This window comes from Lycium ferocissimum, chromosome 9, assembly GCF_029784015.1.
Source record: "Lycium ferocissimum isolate CSIRO_LF1 chromosome 9, AGI_CSIRO_Lferr_CH_V1, whole genome shotgun sequence".
Classification (NCBI taxonomy): domain Eukaryota; kingdom Viridiplantae; phylum Streptophyta; class Magnoliopsida; order Solanales; family Solanaceae; genus Lycium; species Lycium ferocissimum.
Genome location: NC_081350.1, coordinates 57,838,346 through 57,862,358, shown reverse-complemented (window position 1 = coordinate 57,862,358; position 24,013 = coordinate 57,838,346). Strand labels below are relative to the sequence as shown.

Here is a 24,013-nt window from a genome sequence, read left to right as displayed (position 1 = left end):
GGTCATTTTTTTTTTTTTTTTTTTTATCATTTTGTGCTCAAAAGTTTTTTGGAGTTCAAACATTCTTGATAAAATGTTTATTTTCCTATTTTTTGTCCATTCCTTTTAGGTGATTATCACATTTATAGCTTAGCAAATGGTAGTATCAAATTAGGACATGCTATAAGTCCTTAGTTGGTCGTTAGTTTAACTTTGCGCATTTTATTGGCTACATTTATGATGACGTTTTATTTATAAAGATATATAAAATTCTAGTAGATTTGCTTAAAAAATCAAGACCCTACCAATAAATCAAAAACTACAAAAATTGTCAATTTTCTATATATGAATTCTCCACTAATTCCTTTTTTTTTTCTTAGTTGCGATCAAATTTTTCAGATGGAGTTAGGTAAATATTTGACAAAGATTACAACTATTAACTTTCGTCAAACATAAAAGATCAAAATTTTGGTGCATACTTAAGAGACTATTTTAAACATACACTCAAACATAAGGAACCACTGTTTCATTTTCTCACTACTAGACCATAGATAAAGAGTGAAGGACAAAAGGGAAGTGAATACTTGAATTAGAGTTGAATTGCTGGAGAAGTGAGGTAAGCGAGAAAAAATAAATATTTTTTTTTTTCCAAATAAACCAAAGTATCATAAATTACAGAATTGTACCTCTTGATTTTTTTCCCTATAGTTCTCTATAAATTTATCACATAGAGTCCGATAAATATTTAACAAAGTTTAAAAATATTAATTTTTGACAAACTTTAAGAACTGAAATTGTTTAGCGTATACTTGAAGGACCATTTTGAACTACAATCAAAACATAAGGGACCATTTCGTCACTAGGATAAAGAGTGAAGGCTCAAAGGGAAGTGAATTTGAATTGCCGGAGAAGTGAGGAAATCATTGTCATACATCAGAATGGGAAGAGGGCTGGGTTCGCAAAATCTACCGGGTGACGTGGCAAATGTCATGGATCAGTTAGAGAGGCATTGCTTAGCACCAGATGGATCTCTCATCTCCAAATCTACTTACTACCATCTCCAAGGAGTACAATATCTCTCTCTCTAATACTTACCTTTTGATTGTTAATGCAAAAATTAAATGCATTTGGGTGTGTAACAAGATATAGGATGTGTTCGGTACCAATGTTTTCCATTGAGAATACTTATTTGAAAAATGTTTTCCAGGAAAATAAATGGTTATTTTTGTATTTGTTATGTAAGCAAAAAATATTATCCTAAAATTATTTGTATATTATCTAAACAAATTCTATGGGGTGGTGGCTGGGTGGCGGGTGGGTAGTGGGGGGTGGTGGTGTAGGTGGGTTGGGTGGGTGCTGGGTGTAGGGTGTAGCGGGGTGATGTAAGTTCGAGGGTGGGGAGGAGACAATTAATTGGAACGTCACTTGTGGGACTTGCTTCCACCTTTTTTCTCATTGTTAAGGAACTTGTTTTCTTAGAGAAAATATTTTCCAAAAGTTTCGACTCAAAACAAGTGGGCTTTAAAAATTGAAAAATATTTTTCAACTGTACTCTCTGTCTCTCTCTCTACAATGCTTACACATACACAAACACACATTTGATATTTAGTGGAAAATTAAATGCATTTGGTGTGGAGGAAACTATAGTTATCTTTTTCTGGATCATCTTCTAGTGTTAGATTGAAACGGGTAATCTTGATTAAGGGTGTGTTTGGTATGAAGGAAAATGCTTTTCATGGAAAATGTTTTCTTAGAAAACAAGTGGGTTTCTTCTTTATTTTCTAGTGTTTGGTACGTAATCAAAAAAGTATTATCCCAAGAGCATTTATATGTAATCTAGCAAAAGATTATGTAGGTGGGGTTCGGGGGTTGGCGGGGGGTGGGACAGTCAAGGGGTGGGGGTTGGGGGCGTTGGGTGGGCGGGGAGGAGACAATTAACTTGGACTCTCACTTATGGAACTTGTTTTCCCTACTTCCATTAGGGAAGGGAAGTCATTTTGCTCATTTTTTAGGAACTTGTTTATCTAGAGAAAATGTTTTTCAAAACATTTTGACCAACCAAATATGGGAAAATCGGAAAATGTTTTCCTCTGTACCGAACACACCTTTAGTGTGGAGGAAACTATAGTTATCTTTTCTGGATCATCTTCCAGTGTAAGATTGGAACAAGTAAGAGTTGAGATATTTGTAAAGGTAAATGAGAAGTCCTTTTCCATCCATTTCTTGAAGAAAATAGTTTTCCATGAGAAAGAAAATTTCAAGGAAGAAAATCTTTAGATCATATCAACACACCCTTTAATGAGGACTCTAAGTGGGCGTTTGGACATAAAAATTGTGAAATTAAAAAAAAAAAAAAAAAAAAAAAAAAGTAGTAGTACTATTTGTTTTAAAGTAGGAAATTAGAGTTGTGATTGGACATGAATACAAAATGGAGTTGTTTTGAATTTTTGTGAGTGATTTGGAGTAAAAATTGTGAAAATAGCTTTTTGGAGTTTTTCAAATTCGGAAAATTTTATCAATTCTATGTCCAAACAGTTTTCCAGAATAAAATTTCGGGAAAAAGTGAAAACTATCCATGGCCAAACGGGCACTAATTTTATGAGATGATTTTATTTGGCAATGCAGGCGAGAGAAGAGATGTCAAAGGAGAGGCAGCGCTATTTGGAATCCTTAGTAGGGCTTCTATTTTGGGTGACATTTTCTTTGAATTAATTTGTTTCGTGGATTTCTTGTCTAATTGTTGCATATACCTTTTGCTTGGATAAACCTTATAGGCAATATACATCGAAGCAACTGCGATGGTAGAGGATTACCAGCAGGCCCTTTCGGTGGCCAATCTCGGTGGTATTCGAGATGTTCAGGGTGTATACTCTCAATTGGGCTTGAAAAACCCTCCTCAGGTTCCACTTTTCTGCATATTTGGCCTTAGATTGATGTTTGTCAGTTCATTTGATTCTATAGATGCAGTTTTACATGCTTAACTACCAACTGTGTGTGAACGGATCCCTCTCCTTTAGTTCCGTAACATTACAGGTCTGACTTGGGTATAGATATTTCATGCCGACTCTTAAGATGCACGAAAATTACCAAAAAATTGCACATAACGAGACACGAGTAGTGAATGCTTATGCACACACACCCGTATTGAGTACACACCAATAAACAAATTGACCAATAGATGAGAATGAAAGATAAATTTCAATGGTACCAATAAACAAATTGAATACCAATAGATGAGAATAAAAGAAAAATTTGAGGTGCTATACATTGTACAATTAAGTTGTCTGAGTGATTTTGACTCTGAAATGACTTCAGGTTTATGAGGCTCTTGAGCATAGGATGACTGTTGCGGAAGCAGCACAGAGATTGAGGCTTCCTCTTATCTCCAAAGACGGTGATATTCACGAGGAGGAAATCGAAAAGTGGAGTACACTGTCTAGAAGTTCTTTTGATAGCACAAGCACCAGCATTACATTAAACTCGAGCTCAAACTCAACTTATCAAACCAATGCATCTGCAATTGGAGCTGTTCCTGCAGCAAGCAGTGCTTCTACTACCAGTACAACTGATGCAACAGAACCAGATGTTGGTGGTGTTCCCAGTCGTTTCCTTGGAATTACACCTGCATATTTATGGCAAACTCAATCACATCAGATGTCATCAGTGGTATAGCACCTATTTGATTGACGTAGATAACCTCATGGTCTTGTGGGGAAAATCTTTGTTTTTTTTGCCGATTAATTCTTCAACGGAGTGTTGTAGTTATGTTCATGGCTATCTTTGTTGTATGCTTTTATTCATGTGTTGATTGCTTGTTATAAGTGAATTATCTACAAATGTGGAATGCTATTCATCTGGTTATTTAAATGTTAGTTCTACACGTCCATAGATGCTTATATATCTGCTACTATAGGACGTGGCAGAATATCAGAGGTTGCTTTCACGGGAGATTGGTAGCCGGTTAGATGCTAAATGTGATAAGTTAGCCGATGCAGTTGCTATTGATGACATTGGTAAGTTTAAGTTGTTAATTTCTCTTCCTTTATCTTGCCTTGTTCCTTTTCCTTTCAATATGTTGTTGGTTGCCAAAACTTCTATCTGTTTGCTCTTATACAAAACCAGCATTGATACATAGGACCTGGGCATCTATGTCTGTTTTATTTAGCCTCTATAAGCAAATTTTTATGTCGATGGGTATAAAATGCACTATTAATCAAATTGTGGTGCAAATAGGAAAGATCTACTGCTGAGGTGCATAAGTTCTAAATTTACTCTTTATCCATTGATACAAAACTGTGCCCCAACATCCCTCGGGGATTCTCGGTTATAAGAAAAGTTCTAGATTTACTCATGTCAGTGTATTCTTCAGACGCTGGTTGACTAGTTCTCGAACTTCTTGAATAACCGAAAACTCTTAGAAGTTGTTGTTCTCATATCAAGATGTATGTAAGAACATAACCCTACCTTGATTCTACAGATATATCTGCTGCCAGTCAAATTTCAGCTGCCCGACTTCCAGAAAGGTCTCTCTCTCTCTGAACTAATCTTTCTATGTTGTATAATTTATGTCAATCATTTATAAAACAGGTTGTGCATCTTTATTTTTGCTTGTTAATTTCAACATAGTATTCCTCCTAGTTCCATGAAGGAATATACTCTACATTGGATTCACGTTAAGAATAAATCATTTGGCAAAACAAAATTTATATTCAATAATCATGTATTACAACTTCCCCCCCTAGGAGGTGATCTAGTGGTTGAGAGTTGGAGTAACAATCATAGGAACCATGTTTGAATTTAGGTGAACTGTTCCCATCAATTTAAGTTTTGATGGATAGAGTTAACCTGTACATGCTAGGAGGTAATAGGTACCTATGTTGCTCCGGCTCTTCAAAAATGTCAACGGGTGCGTGTCGGATACAATTTTGGAGAATCTGACACGGGTGCGGCATCCAAGGTGAAGAGTCCACGCAATCAATGCTAGTGGAATAGGCGGTGCATGTGCAAGTTGGCCTGGCCACCATTTAATATAAATGATAAATTGAGTATAATCATATAATAATATTCTTGATAGCTTTTTAGATCTAGGCGGGGGACCTTCTAATCCAGGATGTAACAGGGTAAAGTTGATCATTGAGGAGATTGAGAGAGAAGAAGAAGCATGGCGTGAAGATTTATATTCGTCTAACAGAAAATTTGCAGAATACTATAATGTAAGAGTGCCATTCTGCATCATTTTTGTCTACCTATTTCTTCTTGTCAGCCTTTCCCTTCTAAGGTACTTCCACAGATTTGGTTAGAGGCTTATGTTGCTCGAGAAAATATTTGACTTTATATGTTGCCTGTCTAAGGTTTTGGAGCAGATCCTTGGTGTTCTTATTAAGCTTGTCAAAGATATAAAGTTGGACCATCAACATAAATATGTAAGTTTACCGTTCTGCTGTTGTTTCTTTTGTTTAAATTAAGGCATCCTCATTCCTCTGATTTGTCAAATGGACTATGGTCCCTGACACTTCGACTAATTTTGGATATTCTGTGGACACTGCTGATGGTCTTTTTCTCTTTAGAATATATGTTTATTCTGATTATAATTCGTATGGATCCATTAATAGGATGAACTGCAAAAGACATGGTTGTGCAAAAGATGTGAGACCATGAGGGCAAAATTAAGGTATGACATACCTGATTCGTGTTCTGGTTCGTTGTACTAACTGGTGTCTTGTTCCTTTTTTGGCTTGGAGAGTTGAATAACTTCTTCTATTCATTTGTGTGAACATGGTATGGCTATTGATTTTTCAGAAGGGTTCTCTTTCTTTTCTTAGATTGTTATGGGGTTGGGATTGGCCCATTGGGTGCAAAGCTCAGTTCTTCTATTGCTTCTCTGCCTTAGTATGATAACTCCTTGTCAATTGCATTTCAGTGGTTGAACTCCTGGTTGCAGTTTAGCTATTCTTTTATTTCTTTATCCATTTGGGAAGTACCTTGTTATAATCCCTTTGAGGGTTTGAATTTTTTCATCCAGGGGACTCCAAGGCAGTGATAGTTACTCTTTATATGTCATGATCTGTTCAAACTAGTGTGTTCTATTGGTTTTCTCCGTTATGTCCAAAAGGAGATAATTTCTTGAGAAATCTCACATAGTAATGTAACAACAACAACATGCCCAGTATAATCCCACCAGGTGGGTTCTGGGGAGGGTAGAGTGTACGCAGACCTTAACCCTACCTTGGGAAGGGAGGGAGGCTGTTTCCGATATAGTAATGTATTACTTTGAGTGAGAGTATTTTATTTTTCTTTTCATGTGAAATCCCAGACATTCAATTAGCATAATAGGGTCGTCATTAACTTCAATAGTTCTTATATCCTGTTATTCTCTTACTAGAGAACAGGATATCTTGCTTTGAGACTTACGCCTTTGAGATACTAATATTATGGTCATCAAATTTAATAGCTTCTGAGACTTTCTGTTGTTCGCCAGAGTTCTGGAACATATAATTCAGACTTATGCCTTGAATTCAATTCCTGTACTTCACAAAATTAGGTTGAAATCTCTTGAGAAATACACTTAGTAATGTGTTAAGTTTAATGAGAGTAGTTTCTTTTTAATGTGAAAACCCCAGAAGATTAATTAGCATTACAGTTTTGTAATCAAGTTTAATAGCACTCTTTAGTTTTTACATCCTTTATAAAGAAATAACATAATATGTTGCTTTTATACTTGTGCCTTTGAAATGCTAATGTTATGGTCATCAATTTAAATTTAGCTCCTGACACATCCTATTCTTCCCCAGAGTTCTGGAACATATTCTCCTACTTGAGACTTATACCCCGGAAACTATTCCCGCTCTTCACAAAATAAGGTAAAGAAACATGACTTAAGAAATCCTTATTGCATTTTCGATGTCGAAGAACGTGTACTCAGTTTACCATCATCCCAGGAAGTATTTGATTGAAGCAACAGAAGAAGCATCACTTGCTTACGAGAAAGCGGTACACTTTCTTATGCTATTTTAATATATTTGTTTTCAGTTTGATGCATCATTTGGGAGTTTACCACATTTCCTTGATTTGCGTACACTCGTTCCTTGGACTCTCACACCTCATTTGGGAGAATTATGGAATCTTGATCAGTCAAAGATTATATAACACTATTTAGCCCCCATGGCTTTGGTATAGTGGTAAGAGGGCAAGTGCTTAGGCGCATATCACGAGTTTAAACCCTACCAGACAAATACCTGGTATTTAAGTGGAGGAGGGTAGAGGGGTGGGCCATTATCCATTGAGTTTCACACCATGTGCCAACTGTCATCAGAGATTTCTCGGTTATAAAAAAAATTATCTGTTATATGCAATTGGACAATAGCCTGGTATCATGTTATTCATCTCCCCAAAAGGGCCTCAATTAAGATTTTTCATGGGCAGCTTTCATTTTCCATGTAAATTATGTCATTGGCGGTGAAGGACCTTGATGAAAAAGTGATCTCTTAGGAAATTGAAGACAACTAAATTTGACTTCACTTAATTACGAGCTCTTTCCTGCATATTTTTGCTTGTCTTTTGTTTGTCCTCACTATTTCTTTTGACAAAAATAGCTGAATACTTGAGCAAATGCCATCACTACTATAGGTCTCCATTTGGCTGGTTGGGTGTTGATTAAGGATGAGATTATTAGGCTTGAAACTAGTTGATCCATCAATCTGATGTTGTGGAGGCATGGCTTTTACTCCTAAACATCGATTCCTGTATTTTTACTTCTTTCAGGGGTTTTCTTTTTTCTCTGTTCATTTTATGCTGAGCTGTAGGTTGGATATAAAAGAGTTCATCTGCCACATGACGTTAAAATATACTGACTCATTAAGATAGTAGAATTTAACTCCGTTTAGTGCTTGACACCACAAGACTGATACTTACTTTACTGTGAAATATGTTAGGCTTCCCGCCTTCGTGAGTATCAAGGGGTTGATCCTCATTTTGACGAAATTGCTAGGCAGTACCACGACATTGTAAAGGTAAAGAAAAGTTCCTGCGAGTTTCGTTAATTATTATAGTTCATTGCTTTTCTTTTAAGGAGATAAATGCTAACTTTGACTCATATCCAAGCAGAAATTGGAGAGCATGCAGTGGACCATTAACCAAGTTGAAATGGACTTGAATCCTTTGCCTGCTCACTCCAGCACCTAAAGCTTCTTCATATTCAGTGCAAGGTTCATGTAATATCCATAGTGTTTTTTGTATTATAGGAACGTATATGAGATTGCTGATTCTCATTTTTGCATTTATTAACTTTTGAATTTCGATATATATATATATATATATATATATATATATATATATATATATATATATATATATATATATATATTGTGTTCTATATTTTCCATTTGCTTGGCTTTTAAAAAGCCAAGTTTCTCAGCCACTGTAAAGAACCTAACAAGGAAGGAAAAAGTTTTTGTTATTGCAATCTTTTGAGCAGACTACCCTCTATAGTTCTATGGATTTTTAGTTCCATCCCTAAAGTAGGAACTTTGCTAAAGAAAAGAACTAATCTGATACGAATTTAATGTTCGTTTATTTACTTAGGAAAACATGTTCCTTAAAAATGAGGAAAATGACTTCACTAGGGAAATCAAGTTCCACAACCTTTGCTCAATGGTCAATATTATAGCTTGTGGAAATCGAGGATGGATGACTTCCTAACTATTAAACATTACGAGCTCTGGAACATAGTCACTTCAAAGTCGTTGATTACAGGATGATAGAAAAGAATGCCAACGCTATAAAGATTCTCATTTTTTATCTCCGTCTTGACGAGTATAACCGAATCTCTACTTGCTCAAACGCCAAGCAAATTTGGGTTGCACTCCAAATCCCATGAAGTAACTACACAATAAATCCAGAATTGAAAAGCTCATGCAGAACCATGAGTTGTTTTCAGTTGGTACACCACTTAGACGCTAAGGAGGTATGAATAGTGTCTTGCTAGATTTTCGGCTTATTGAATTCTTGATTACTACGATACTGATTTAAGCACAAGAATAGGTTCTTTACCTTGTTTCACAAACTCACGTAACAAGTATATTGCAGAAAGTAAATAAGGCAGAAGTTTTTACGTGAAATTTTCTTGCTCAATGGAATAAAAATGACATAATACATAGATAGACACTTTATCTTGACCTCAACTGGTAAGTAAACATCCCAATTTTGAGAATGCACATCTAGATACCTCAACTTGATTTAAATTGGCTCCATAAACACCCCAACTTTGAAAATGCACATCTAGTAATTGATATCATCTTTATTGATCTAAGTTTGCTGGTCAAAGTCTAATATAAAAAATTGAGTTTTGATGATAGCACAGAACATCGCCACTAGTAGTAATATATGTCATCTTTATTAATCTATCAGAGTCTAATATAAAAAGAATTAGAGAGGCAAAGCTTCCCTTTCACTGAAAGTCTGAAATAGAATATGGCCTTATGAATTGAAATATTTTTTAAAATAGGAATATTTTAAGGCGGCAGCTTCGAATGGAAGGATAAGTGGACAACCATAACATCCTCAAGTTGCATATTTCACTATTTGCTCACACTTCCTCTATTATGCGACACTCTTTTCCTTTTTACCCAATAAATAATAATATCATTTTATATATAAAAATAATTTAATTTATATTTTCATTTTATCTTTAATAAGAGATGATTTATAGCCACACAAATTTCTATATGATTTATTCTAAACCACATAAATTTACATATATAATTAATGTAATTCAAAAGTATTTTTTGCTTTCTTAAATTTCGTGATCATTCAACCATCATCACATAAAATGAAACGATATATTCAAAGAAAAAAAAATGAACGATATATTCAAAGAAAAAAAAAATGATTTGCTTGGGGAGAAAGTAAGCATCTGTTTAGATCGAAAAGTCATCGTGTAGACAAAGTCAGATCAGAATGTTTAGAACATCTACGTGTTTGCTTAATTGTGTAATCTTATCCCTTTGCTTAATTGTGTAATCTAATCCCTACCCAATCGTTTCTATAAAAATGGAGCCTCGTTCCTTTCTAGTCCAAAATATCGAATTACATTCATCAAGCTTCGTTAATTAGCATCCCAAGGTTAGTCTTTCATTTCTTTTTCAATTCACCCGTTAATCGAGTGCTTAGTTAGTATTCGCATAATATCTTATCCTTCAAATTTTTACTACCACTTGTTGCTTCATTTGCTCTGTTTATCTTATTATTTTGTTGCTGTTATTTTTCTTTCAATTCTTCTTTGACTACACTTCTTTTGAGCCGAGAGTCTATTGAAAACAATTTCTCTACCCCACAAAGGTAGAGCAAAGTTTGCGTAAATCCTACCTTCCCCAGACCCCACTTGTGAGATTACACTGGATATGTTGTTGTCGTTGTTGTTGTTGTAACAGAGTGAATTTGAGCTACAAGACTTTTTAGTCCATTGAAGTTGAGGTTCTCTAGACCAACCTCAATCAGTCCTGTGAGGCCGAACATAAAAAATATCATGTCATCAACAAGTACTATTCGTGTCTTGCTTTACATATTTTCTTTTAATTTTTTTTTAATTTTTTTTTTTTGGGGACATTATGATTTGTTGTTCATCTTCTGTGGATAGTGCATAGGGCTTTTCATGAATTAATGTGGTAGTAATTTGAGAAAATTAGTATACTAATCAAGATTCGTCATTGGGCCTCTTTCATTTTATTCATTTGTTATAGCTAAGTATAGTAGTTTTGGTCCTTAGACCTTATATATGCATGACTTATGTTTGTGTTTTATCTTTGAATGACATTGGGCAAAACAAAATAACTAGCGAGTCACGTGGTGAACTTTTCTATACTTCGTTTAAAGATTAAATAGGTGCCGCAATTTGAAAGGTAATTCGTCCCACATGGACATTTACCATAAATACATTTATTAAATAATTATGTTATTATTTAATTTTCGTATAATAGTCCCCTAATTAGAATTCTGGTATAACTTATTCATCAATCAAACCGAGCGACCCCTTAATGTCCAACAAAATCTCAAGTTTTTGGCTTTTTGGAGTTCAATTATAATTTTTTCTTTTCGGGTTTTCAAGAATTCTTTTTAACCAGGGCATCCATTTGGAAGTTTGGGTGTTTTTATTTATGTATTTACTGAAATTGAACGTTGCCACTATGGTTTACTACTTGTCTTATGTCTAAGGTTAAAAATTGTTATTTTGGAGGATCAACATACTGTGTTCTTTAAGCTCGTTAAAATCTCTTATTTCATTCCTTCAAATTTTATTTATGATTTATACTTGAACCATCTACAATGTTATTGTAGAAATATATAGACTGATTAGTTAAAATTTAAATCATATATATTTTCAGTTCTCTTGCAGTGAAATTACCAGCATCAAATTCATATGTGCGCAGAAGTTCTCATATAGAAACATACATGGTCGATACATTTATAATTATACTTTTTTACAAAAAGTTTTAAGTTTATTTTAATCATTTTAACCAAAGAATAGCTTATAACATCTTTTTACCAAACATATCAACTGCTTATTAATAGTTTCTTATTTATAAAATCAACACTTAAAATAAATCAGCTCTCTTAAAACTTATAAGCTATTTATAATCAGCTAATCTTAACAGCTCTAAATCAGATATATTTTCAATTCTCTTGCAGTGAAATTACCAGCATCAGTTTCAAATATTCACAGAAGTTCTCATATAGAAACGTACATGGTCGATTCAAACGTGGAGATCCCAACAAGATTCGATCCATTTGCTGAAGCCGAGGAATTTAGCACCCGCAGAGCCAAGGAGTATGTGCATATTCGCATACAACAAAGGAATGGAAAGAAAAGCTTGACAACAATTCAGGGTTTAAGGTTGGAGGGTTTAAGGAAAGAGTACTTGAGTTTCGAAAAGATCCTTAAAAATCTCAAGAAAGATTTGTGCTGCAATGGCAATGTTGTGCAGGACAAGGAGCTTGGCAAGGTGATACAGCTCCAGGGAGATCAGAGGAAGAATGTTTCTCAGTTTCTAGTGAATGCTGGGATTGTGAAGAAGGATCAGATCAAGATTCATGGTTTTTAGTTATTGCATATGTGTGGATTTATTTTTATAGGTGTTGTGTCTGAATTCAAAAACAATCTATACTGGCAGAGGTAAGACTGCGTACGCACCGCCCTCCGCAGAACCTACTTGCGGGATTCACTGGGTGGTGTGTGTGAATTGTGTGAGGATTGAGCTGTTTCCTTTTTCTTTATTTTTTCTTGTATTGCTCATGATCTTGTCATCATGTCATGGGTTCCTTTGTGAATTTTAGCTGCTCTTTGTTTTTCAATAATAAACTTGGGCTTTCTTTAGCTGGAATATTGCTTTGTGCTTAATACAAAAGCGTGTTTGGTTGGGTAAATTTCATAAATAATCATATGACTTTGGATAAAGGGATTATCATTCATTGGAAGGTTGGGTTTTCCGATAAATGGCTATTGTGATTTTTGTGTTAGTAGGGTGAAAGTTTTGTGAATTTCTGTTAGAAAAACATATATAGTTATATGACTTTTGCTAAAAAAGTCTTAGTTATGTGATCATTTATAAAATTTATCCGTATTTGGTATGCTAAAGTTTTTTTCTAAGAATATTTTCCAGGAAATTTTTTTCATAGAACTTTTACCTTGAAATTTTGGTTTCACTTACTATTTCACAAATGGAAAAATGTTTTCGTAGGAACTACTTTCTTGCTTATTGCTTCTTCGTTTTTCTTTTTCAGGTACTTGTAATGCGCATGATCTTATTGTCATGGGTTTCTTTATGAATCTTATCTACCCTTTGTTTTTAGATGATAATCTTGGGCATATTTAGGTGGAACATTGATTTGTGCTTAATATGGGAATGTTTTTGGTACGAAGAAAGTAATTACTTGATAATGTTTTTCAACGAAACGACTTAATTCCCTTGAAATATCTTTGATGTTTGGTTGGTAAATGAAAAATCTTATTTGAAAAATATATATTACAAATTATTAATATATATTACAAATTATTAATAATATTAGCAAATCAAACAGTTTGAAGAATTTTAGCTCGAAAGATTAATAATAATGTCTGTGTTAGTCGGAGCAAATAATATGGAATATTTAAAAATTAACATAGCATAAGGAGGGAAGTTATTTCCCCCTTCTAGATAGAAAACATTTTTCTCGGAAACATTTTTTGTGACAACGCACTATTAAATAACTTCCTCAGGAAAAATAACTTCCATCATACCAAACACAGATGAATACTTTGCCAGCACTTACGGTTTGCCAGGAACTAATACGATGAAGTCGTAATTAATAAACCTTACTTATTCAGTAGACATGGGAGACCTGAGAAGGTGATAAATTGGTTGAGTCCGGAGCCTAAAGGGCACAAAAATACACGATATAAACTAAAAGGGGTATAACGTGGAGGGGCCAACGTTATACCCCAATTTTTTTTTTCAATTGTCAGACCAAAATCAAAAAAAAAAAAAAAAAAAAAAAAAAAAAAAGATTAATAGTATAACATGGATTGATCCACGTTTTACAATATATATGTTGTAAAACGCGGACTGATCCACCTTATACAAAATTATTTGTATAACGTGGATCAGTCCACGTTATACAACATCTTACACTGAAATTCATCTGTTGCACTGAAATTCAGTCCACCCCTAATTATTGCATGAGCGGACATTAATAGACAATTTGAAGCGCATTATGGAAGGTCTCTTGAGCAAGCTGCTGCCTCGCCCCAATTGAATAATATTATGACGATCTATCCAAAGATACACTCAAGTATCCTTAAGTTCTTCAACTTTTAGAAGTCTCTTAATGTCCGCTCAAGCAACTAAATTTTTTAACTCTAGAAACTTCCTATGCATTTGTCCAAAGGATATCTCAAAAATATTTTAACGCATGCAACAGATGAATTTCAGTGTAACGTGGATCATTTTTTTTTTGTGCCCTTTAGGCTCCGGACTCCACGATCGATGGAGGAAAACAACTCTCTATCAAATTATCCTCCGGAAAGCGTAGAAAATACCTCTAACGCAGTACAAAATAATTTAAATTTATCCTCCTCCTATTTATTGGATCACAATTGTCCTTATTATTAATTTTCGAGTTAAAAATGGTCTTCCTTCCATATTAAATCTCAAATGTCCTTTACAATTAGAAATGTCCCTCCTTTTAACTGGATGAAATATGAGTATATATCGACTTATCTCTTGTTTCTTATTCTTCATTCTTAATGACTATCATCAATTGATTTCCAAAAAGGAATTAAAAATAATCGCACCTGATATGAGACTTAAAATAAAGGTAAATAAATTGATTGGTCATATCTTCAAATGTAGCGGTCAAATTAGGAGTCCGGAGCCTAAAGGGCACAAAAATACATGATATAAACCAAAAGGGGGGCTGCCTTCCACTATATACCAAAAGGGGTATAACGTGGAGGGGCCAACGTTATACCCCAATTTTTTTTTCCAATTGTCAGACCAAAACCCAAAAAAAAATAAAAAAAATAAAAAAATAATAATAATAATAATAATAATAATAATTAATAGTATAACGTGGACTGATCCATGTTATACAAATAATTTATATAACGTGGACTGATTTTGTATAACGTGGATCAGTCCACGTTTTACAATGTATATGTTGTAAAACGTGGACCGATCCACGTTATAAAAAATTATTTATATAACGTGGATCGGTCCCACGTATATATATATATATATATATATATATATATATATATATATATATATATATATTGCCAACAATTTGGATCGCATGCCGGGTGTAGTTTTACGGATTCTTAAACATGCGGTGTTAGCTATTCGGAGGACCATGAGCCTCATGACAGAAATATCTTTAAATGCCATATGCAGATACATGTTCCTATATTACGAGTCATCGTCTTGAATATTGCATTTGTGAAGTATCATTGAAGGTTGGAACTGGGGTCCTCTAGGAGTGTGCAGAGAATAAGTGATTGTTTTTTAACATTGAAAGTATAAATTTGGAGCCTTCATGTGTATGCAGATCCTTCATTGTTGCATATGATTTGTGCATCATGCTACATATTGTGATAATTTACAATATACATATATATTGGTATAACGTGGACTGATCCACGTTATACAAATAATTTTGTATAACGTGGATCAGTCCACGTTTTACAAATAATTTTGTATAACGTGGATCAGTCCACGTTTTACAACATATATAATGTAAAACGTGGATTATATGTTGTAAAACGTAGACTGATCCACGTCATACAAAATTATTTGTATAACGTGGATCAGTCCACGTTATACTATTAATTTTTTTTTTTAATTTTTTTGGTTGTGGTCTGACAATTGGAAAAAAAATTTGGGGTATAGCGTTGGCCCCTCCACGTTATACCCCTTTTGGTATATAGTGGAAGGCAGCCCCCCTTTTGATTTATATCGTGTATTTTTGTGCCTTTTAGGCTCCGAACTCTAAATTGGTTGAAGAAAGCCCTAAAATACTTGGCTTTAATTATTTGGACTTGAAAAATGGAGAGTTGTTAGTGAAGTAGGTCATTTTTTAACTATGCAACAACTTACCATATTCACACCAAATTATATCAACTTATTATAATTAAATGATTTAATGAAGGCATAAATACACAAATAGGCCCTAAAATTGGCCTTAGCTGACAAGTATGCCCTTTAACTTTGACTGTGCACAAGTAGGGACCTCAATTTGTATAAAATTGAACACGTAAACACAAATGCTGGCGTGGCACTAACGTGACACATAAATAGAGGTGTCTAGATGATCATTTTGTAAGTTGGAGTGTTTAACTGACAAAGTGGAGACTTTTTAAGGTGCCTACTTGTGCACGCCCAAAATTGAAGGGCATACTTGCCAGCTGAGGCCGAATTTGAGGGTCTGTTTATATATTTTGCCTTTAATAAAGTAAGAATATGTGTTGACCATATTAAGTTTTTACCCTCTGCTCTTCCTAATTTTTTTTTTTTTTTTTTTTTGAAAAGAAATCTATCTACATACACATGCATGCAGTGTCAATACCAAGTGCAGTTAAGTTTTTACCCTCGTGATGGCTCTCTAATATTATTACTAGATTTCCTCTTATAAATTTTCTGAGCTTACAGTTACAAGAATTGTTTGTTTATTTTTTTTACAAAAGAAAGAAAAAGAATAACAAGAGATCGGCGTTCATGTCCATTTTAGCTTCTTTCTTAGTCACTTCAATTTGAAATGCTTTGCATAAAATGTAACACTCAGCCTCTTTAGGACAAATATAGATAACTTGGTAACTACTGAGTAGTCTAGTCAACAACAATTTATACAAAAATGAGAAAAAGAACCATAGAGAAGACAGATTTTAAAAACAGGAATAACCAATTTACATGTTTCCACCGGGGAACTATTAAAACTCCAACTAGTTAAGGTGCAGATTTTGACGAATCACTCTCGATTTTGCCTCCAATGACTAGGAGATTCGTGTTATTAGAAGAGCTTGCCTGGCTGTTTAGCTCCGCTTCTCATCATTGTACAAAATTCCTCATAGTTGATTCTTCCGTCCTGTAAATGTCACAGAATTAGCACGCGTTAAAATAGGTTTGACTGTTTTGGAATGATTAAGAGTAACCAAACTCACATTATCAGCGTCTACTTCAGATATTATTTCCCTTATACTGGATGGATCGCCTATTCCATGCTCTTCCATAGCTGTTTCGAGTTCATCTCTTGTAATGAACCTGCATTATACAAAAGAAAACTCAACTTATTTAACAATTCCACAGGTTTGTAAGGCTGTTTGGCCAAGCTTCGAGTATCTGCTTATTTTGAGAAGTGTTTTTGTTAGAAGTTCTTTTTGAAAAAGTATTTGGGCAAGTAGCAATTTTTTGTTAATTAATTTGAAAAACACTTATTGCCAGAGCAATACTTTGTGCTTGACCAATGTTCTAAAAGTGCTTTTGGAAAAAAAAAATTTAGCTTCTGTTACTACTGAAAAACACTTATTTTTCCCTAGAAGCTTTGGCCAAACACCTCTATTGATCATCCACTACTACATTTGCACAATGGGCTTACCCACTGCCATCTTTATCAAAATACTGAAATGCTTTGTGTAGATTTTCGTCTCTTTCTAGTCTGTGTTTATGCATGGTGGCAGTGATGAACTCAATATAGTCGATAGAGCCATTTCCATCCACATCAGCCTGAAGAGGACAAGGCATTAGTTGTTTGATTGACAACAAAGTGAAGGGAAGAAACGGTTAAAATATTTCAATCAATTCTGCCTTACAGCTTCCATCAATTGCTTAACTTCAGCCTCTGTGAGCTTTGATCCAAGTCGAGCCAATCCGCTCTTCAATTCTTCATACGTAATCGTGCCGCTATTATCAGTGTCAATATTATGGAACATTGCTTTGAGCCCTTGGATTTCGTCTGCTGAGAGATTCTCAGCAATGACCTGAAACCCAAAACCATTTCAATTAACAATGAGCTATGTTTTGGGTAAAGGAGGATACTTCTAGAAATGAATTCACAAGAACAAGTAGACGTGACATGCCTGCCATTCGGTACTGATTTTTGGATGCTTTTTGTAAAGAATCATATTCTTGAATTAGATTTCTACTCTTGTATAATTTGTAACCGGGAACTTTTTTCCACTGTATCGACATATAATTAATTTCATAGAAAAATGAACTCACGGAGAATTAACTAATCATGCAGTGGATTAATTATTGTGAAAAGACAACACTAAAAGAGTATTGAAGTCCATCATTTCTGAAATATGATCAGAGATTTATAACTGAAAGAACGCCAACACTAAATTCACAAACTTCATTCAAAGAATATGATTCACAACAAATATGGTCGCTTACACTCGTATTGTAATCATGTTCTTCTAAAAATTGTCTGCTTGAAAGAAAGGGTAGGAAGATTAAATGACACACCCTCCGCCCCAATTTATGTGAAGGTGTTTGACTGAACACGGAGTTTAAGAAATAAGGAAAAACTTTTAAAACATGTGGTCTAAAAAGAAGCTATAGATATTTGTGGTTAGAAATTATCTCATTAACGGTAAAATAGTATTTTTAAAGTTAAATTATTACTAAAAATTAAAAGATGTCATTCTTTTCCGGACTAACAAAAAATGAAAGAGTATCACATAAATTGGGACAGAGGAAGTAATAAGGATAAACTGAAGGATATTAATTTACTTTCTTTTTTTGATGTAAGAAGAACGGGAAGTTGTAAGCTTTTGCCGTTTAGTCATCTAAATAATTGGGCCAAAAGGTAAGTGGTTTTCCTCATCTTATTTCTTATTTAGGCAAATAAAACAGACAAGAGGTGAATTTGAAATTATGGTTACGCCCTTTTTTCTCCTAGCATCAAAGTAGAGTGAAATAAAATGGGTATAAAGAAATAAGAGTTGACTAACTCGGAGATTACCTTTAAAGCAAGTCTCTTGAGTTTGTTCATAGCTCTGAATTGCTTCATTCTTGAGAGGACAGCGTTATCTAATGGTTTATCTGGTGCTACTCCACCTACCTTAAGCCAAGGATGCTCTATCACAAGGCAAATGAAAAGCTCCGTTAGACATGCAAACAAACAAAGCATGTGTATTTGATGTCCTCAAAAAAGTATGACATTCATATACGCATGGTCTAAGTTAATCTCAGTTTGAATGATTACCCGGAATAACATAAATAATGATTGAATCCAAGGTTTAAAACAACGGGGAACAGGCCTAGTGTTCAATGACGAAATAACATTTGAAAGTAGGTAAACCACATCAATTTTTACCTAAAACTAAAATAAAGATAATGGAAAGGCAACTAATTATGACTACTTTGAGCGGCAAAAGTTACCTCAAAGAACTGACAAGCAAATTTTGTGTATTTCATGTTTATCCAGGCATTCTCATGTTTGGTGTTCCCATTTTTTAGGTTTCATATCTGATAGATATGGCATCTGCTCATTTTCTTTTAGCCTGAGATGACTACTAAGGTTTACATTTCTTATCAACAAGTAATTGGCTCTACAGCCAATTAATGCCATCAAACTTGTTAAATTGTGTAACCATCTCATCTAAAAGCTTAAGCTGTTAAAGAGAGCACACTTTTATTTACTAAATTATTTTCCCACAAAACTGAATTAGCTTTCTCCTATTGCAGTTAAAATCTCCTTGGCTCCATGTGTAATCAAGTAATTTGAAATATATCGCTTTGAACCCAAATGTCATTTTGCACAAAAGAACATGAGCTTTATCTCTTAACATTCAAGCATTTTTTAACCCTTCCAAATGGATTCCAGATATTCTGAGTGTTGGAGTCATTCAAAACCTTTTTCTTTTCCCAATTAAGTTTTAACTTCAACTCCTTATATCTTGACAAGGCCAGAAAGATAACTTATCTGGCATTTAATTTTCGATTTTAATTAATCAACCATAACAACAACTACGCCTCAACTCCGATCTAGTTGGAGTGATTTAATTAATCAGCCATAAAAATAAATAAATTTACAGCATTCAATTTCATGTTTTATTGCTTCTGTAATTAAACTAAGAAGTAGAAAGGAGATGCAAACGAGTGGTCTGGAATCAAAACTAGCAAGAGAGCTCGCATGCTAGAAGAAGACAATGTTTAAAAAACAAAGAAGTAAATTGTTGAAAAAAGAAAAAGAAGAAGAAAGAAGAGAATCAAAAGAAGCAAAAGTAGTAGAAGAAAAGGTGTAAAGCCTGAAAAAGAAGCACACAATGATGGCAAAGATGATCATAAGCATATGTGTTGTTAAATGCCCAATTTTCCTCCACTATTTTATTTTTTTGGAAACTGGTAATGTTGTTTTCCTCCACTATTTTCTTCATATGAAAAAATTGAGTTAAGCGCTTCTCGCATGATAAATTTGAGTCATATAGTTTCAAATGCACACTTTTAAGAAGCTCATTGCTTCAGAATAAGCAGATAACCCCTTGCTTTTTATCGCTCCATCGTTTTAAGTGATGAAGCGATCGCTTTTGATAAAACTATTCACAAGCCAAAACCTATTTTAAGAAAGAATTAACTATGAAGCAATACCATCAGTAAAATGTAAAGACAAATTTAATTAGATCTATGCAACATCACCGCATTTCAAAACCAAACTTCGCATCCTTTGACGATTCATTAGAAACAAATAGTGTCTAACCTTACTACTCAATGTGAAAACATTACCGCTATTAAAGTCAATGAGGTATTTTTAGAAGGGTGCATACCAAGAACTTGAGCAGCAGAAATGCGTTTCTTTGGGTCTTTATTGAGCATCTTCCGGACAAGGTCCTTGGCACTACTTGTTATAGAGGGCCAAGGTTCACTTTCAAAGTCAATGTCTTCTTTTAATATGGCATCAAATATACCCCTCTCCGTTTCTGCATTACAGAACACATACACCAATAAACACAACAAATCCTAGATAAAACCACACTGTAAACTGATAATTATAGAGAAGGGAGCACTTGATTTTACCTGCCCAAAAGGGAGGCACACCGCTGAGTAGTATATACAACATAATACCTGCACTCCAAACATCTATTTCCTTGCCATAACTCTTCCGTAAGACTTCAGGGGCAACATAGTAAGCACTCCCAACAATATCCTTGTACACCTTACCTGCACGGAATGTCATTTTTTTATTACAACCCAAACAAAGTAAGAGTAGAGGCGATTATCTCAATTTAGATAATGAGCTATCATAATATAGAATAGCCAATTTCGTATAAGGGAAAAGATTGGGTTCATATAAGTTCAATCAGAATTAACATTATTTGAACTTCCTAAGCAAGGAAGAAAAGAGTCTAACCAGGCTGCATAAATATAAGTAACTTGACATACCAATTTGAACAGACTTGAGACATCAATGACTATTTCGAGGAACCCAAGTTTTAAAGGAAATGAAAATATGAAAATTCATGTATCATGAAAGCCATTTTATTTTAGCCTGAACTGGTCGAGTTACTGTTGCAAAATCTTTCCAGTAAAAAGTGAGGCCTTCTCGGCACAGACAGATTGAATTAGCTAGCATGTTAATGATGTGAACATGCCCAGAGTCTAAACAGATAAAGTCCTGTACTTCGAAACTTCACAATCAGGATCTTAGCCTACACAAATATAAGGCATAATACATAAATAGGTCCTTAAACTTGGCCTCAGCTGGCAAGTATGCCCTCCAACTTTGGGTGTGCACAAGTAGGCACTTCAACTTGTATAAAGTTGAACAAGTAAACACAGATGATGACATGACACTGACGTGGCACATAAATATTGGAGGGCCACGTCAATGCCACATCAATGCCACGTCAGCGTTTGTGTTTACTTCACATCAATGCCACGTCAGCATTTGTGTTTACTTGTTCAACTTTATACAAGTTGAGGTGCCTACTTGTGCACACCCAAAGTTGAAGGGCATACATGCCAGCTGAAGCCAAGTTTAAGGGCCTATTTATGTATTATGCCTAAATATAATATTTTAGGCTGAATACATTGACATCACCTTAAACTTGCTACTAAAGTTTATTTAGACACCCGAATTACAACTTATTTCAATTGAGCATCTGAACACATTTTATATGTTCCTATTCGATACTTTTGACTCAAATTTTGAAAAAGTTTTTGCCTGTGTTCGCATGCATCCATTACGTAAATAGGTTAACCACATAAAATATGTCACTTCTATTAATTATACACATCAACCTCAACTAGAATAGGCTTAAGTCTTACGACTTATTGAGGCTAATGCGTATAATTAAAGGAGCTGGCATATTTTAAGTAGTTAACTTATCTATGTAATGGGTGCTTGACGGCTTGAGAACACACGAAAAAACTTTTTTAAGATTTGATTCAGAAGTGTCTAATAGAAATACTTTATCATGGGTTCAGGTTGTTCAATCGGGACAGGCCGTAATTCAGGTTTCGAAATGAAATTTACTGACAGTTTAAGGGACTCTATATTCAGCCAACTTTTATATGTAGATTGGAGACATGCATCAAAGAAACTCCATCCAAAAGTTGTCATACAGACAACGGCCAAAATTTTTTGGAACTGATTTTCATGTTATGGTATATGATATGTTCTCTATAACAGCATTTCACAATAGCAGCCAAAAGATTACCGGAACAAACGACATGTTATACAGAAGTTTGACTGTATTTAAATAAAAATGAGAGCACACAACAGAATTTACCTTCTTCAATGAACTTGGAGAGTCCAAAATCAGTTGCCTTCAAAGCAGCATTTTCACTCTTATCAGTCAACAGAAAGTTCTCAGGCTTAAGGTCACGGTGCATAACACCCATAAAATGGCAAACATGAACAACATTAACAATAGCTCTACACATTGATGCAGCAGCTCTTTCACTATAATGCCCTTTAGCAATAATCCTATCAAATAACTCTCCACCACCACACAGTTCCATCACAAGATAAACAGAACCTTTATCCTCATAAGCACCTTTAAATTCAACAATATTTGGTTGTCCACTTAAGTGTTGCATAATCTGAACCTCTCTTCTCATATCAGCTTTATCAGCTTTTGTAACAAGTTTTTTCTTTGATATTGACTTACAAGCATAGTGATGACCAGTTGATATTTCAGTACAAAGAAATGTAACACCAAATTGACCTCTACCCAATTCTTTACCTAGTGTATAGTGTGCTTTAACATCCTCAAATGGCTTACCCAAAATAGATTCTTGTTTGAATACTGGTTTAGGACTTGCTTGGTGGGGTCCCCTTATAGGTAATTGAGCTTCTGGACCTGGAGATTTTGTATACTGAATTTGTGTTTGGTGGGTCCCACCACCCCTACTACCACCTGATCTATGTTGCCCATTGGATTTGGACTCTGATGGTTTAGTTTTGCTCAAACAGATGCCCATTTATCCTTACAAAGATCCACCAAAATAAGAATCAAGAATCAGGAAAGTTTGGATCTTTTTTCTTCAAGAAAGACTTAAATTGAACATAGGAATCAAGAATCAAGAAAGTTTGGATTTTTGTTCAAGAAAGTACCTCAGTTGAACATAGGAATCAAGAATCAAGAAAGTGTGGATTTTTGTTCAAGAAAGACTAAAATTGAACATAGGAATCTAAGAAAATGGGAATCAAGAATCAAGAAAACAACCCCAGATGGAGATTAAGGAAGATTAGAATGTAAGTTGAAGATACAACTAAAGACACAATGAAAGTAATGACAAATAGTTTGGATTTTTCTTCAAGAAAGACTTCTAGGGATTACTTATCCAAAATAAAAAGAAAGACTTTTAAGGAGTTGTTCAATATGGCAGGTCTTAAGATCTCTGGAATTGTAATGAGTTGGAATGAATCTTATAGGGACTCGTTTGGAATGAGTTGTTTGATTCTTGAAAAAAATAGGGAAAGTAAGAATGCTGAAACTTAAGTTAAATGGGTTCAATTATTTTTTTGGTCAGCATATAAACATGAGTCTAAGAATCATTGGTCAACATATAAACATGAGTTGAATCATTGAACTCTTTAAACACTGACAAAGGTACTAAAAAAGAGGAGAAAAGAAGAGATTCTTTTGGAAAGGATAACCTTCTTTTAGTGGGTTGTTAGAGCCAATAATAATAAAATCCTAGTCATTTGGTTGCTGATTATAACTTGTACCATGTTTAGTAGTATTTTTTTCTATGTATAAAATTTAACATATCAAATACGGCAGTTGATTAGCAATTAAGGATTCCACATGGTCATGAGGGAATCTATATATTATCTTAGGCGTGATAGAAGATAATAATATAAGTAATACATGAATAACTAAATATTGTATAAATAAATCCTTCATAATTAATCTCTGCATACTAATATCTGCATAACTTTAACCTGTAACCAAAAGACCCATAATAAGTCTAAATAATTAGCTTAATTAGTGGAGGTGTTCTTTTACAGAGTGACAAGTCTTGCGGTAGGTATGGCTGGAGCTGTCCATGTGGGCCTCAAT

General features: G+C 34.3%; 3 protein-coding genes across 4 annotated transcripts; 2 read left to right on the top strand and 1 right to left on the bottom strand.

The window, feature by feature from the left end:
* Positions 1-875: 875 nt before the first annotated feature.
* On the top strand, positions 876-8,278 carry LOC132031369 (AUGMIN subunit 4). Of its 2 annotated transcripts, XM_059421304.1 has the most exons (13): positions 876-1,046; positions 2,605-2,652; positions 2,754-2,879; positions 3,295-3,645; positions 3,893-3,992; positions 4,457-4,502; positions 5,099-5,192; positions 5,331-5,402; positions 5,592-5,650; positions 6,771-6,839; positions 6,918-6,969; positions 7,911-7,988; positions 8,083-8,278. In XM_059421304.1, exons 1-13 carry the CDS (start codon positions 918-920, stop codon positions 8,158-8,160), a joined length of 1,302 nt encoding a protein of 433 aa, XP_059277287.1. In that variant the 5' UTR covers positions 876-917; the 3' UTR covers positions 8,161-8,278. The 2 variants fall into 2 exon arrangements, with proteins under 2 accessions (XP_059277287.1, XP_059277288.1); XM_059421305.1 differs by lacking the exons at positions 6,771-6,839; positions 6,918-6,969; positions 7,911-7,988; positions 8,083-8,278 and adding an exon at positions 6,458-6,727.
* Positions 8,279-9,902: 1,624 nt separating this feature from the next.
* LOC132031368 (protein translation factor SUI1 homolog) lies at positions 9,903-12,353 on the top strand. The gene is made up of 2 exons (XM_059421303.1): positions 9,903-10,098; positions 11,358-12,353. Exon 2 carries the CDS (start codon positions 11,718-11,720, stop codon positions 12,072-12,074), a length of 357 nt encoding a protein of 118 aa, XP_059277286.1. The 5' UTR covers positions 9,903-10,098; positions 11,358-11,717; the 3' UTR covers positions 12,075-12,353.
* Positions 12,354-16,270: 3,917 nt separating this feature from the next.
* Positions 16,271-23,352, bottom strand: LOC132031367 (calcium-dependent protein kinase 2-like). The gene is made up of 8 exons (XM_059421302.1): positions 22,235-23,352; positions 20,520-20,663; positions 20,270-20,422; positions 18,466-18,581; positions 17,312-17,479; positions 17,098-17,225; positions 16,664-16,763; positions 16,271-16,587 (listed from the first exon to the last, which is right to left on the bottom strand). The coding sequence occupies exons 1-8, from the start codon at positions 22,926-22,928 to the stop codon at positions 16,513-16,515; spliced, it is 1,578 nt and encodes a 525-aa protein (XP_059277285.1). The 5' UTR covers positions 22,929-23,352; the 3' UTR covers positions 16,271-16,512.
* Between the last annotated feature and the right edge of the window lie 661 nt (positions 23,353-24,013).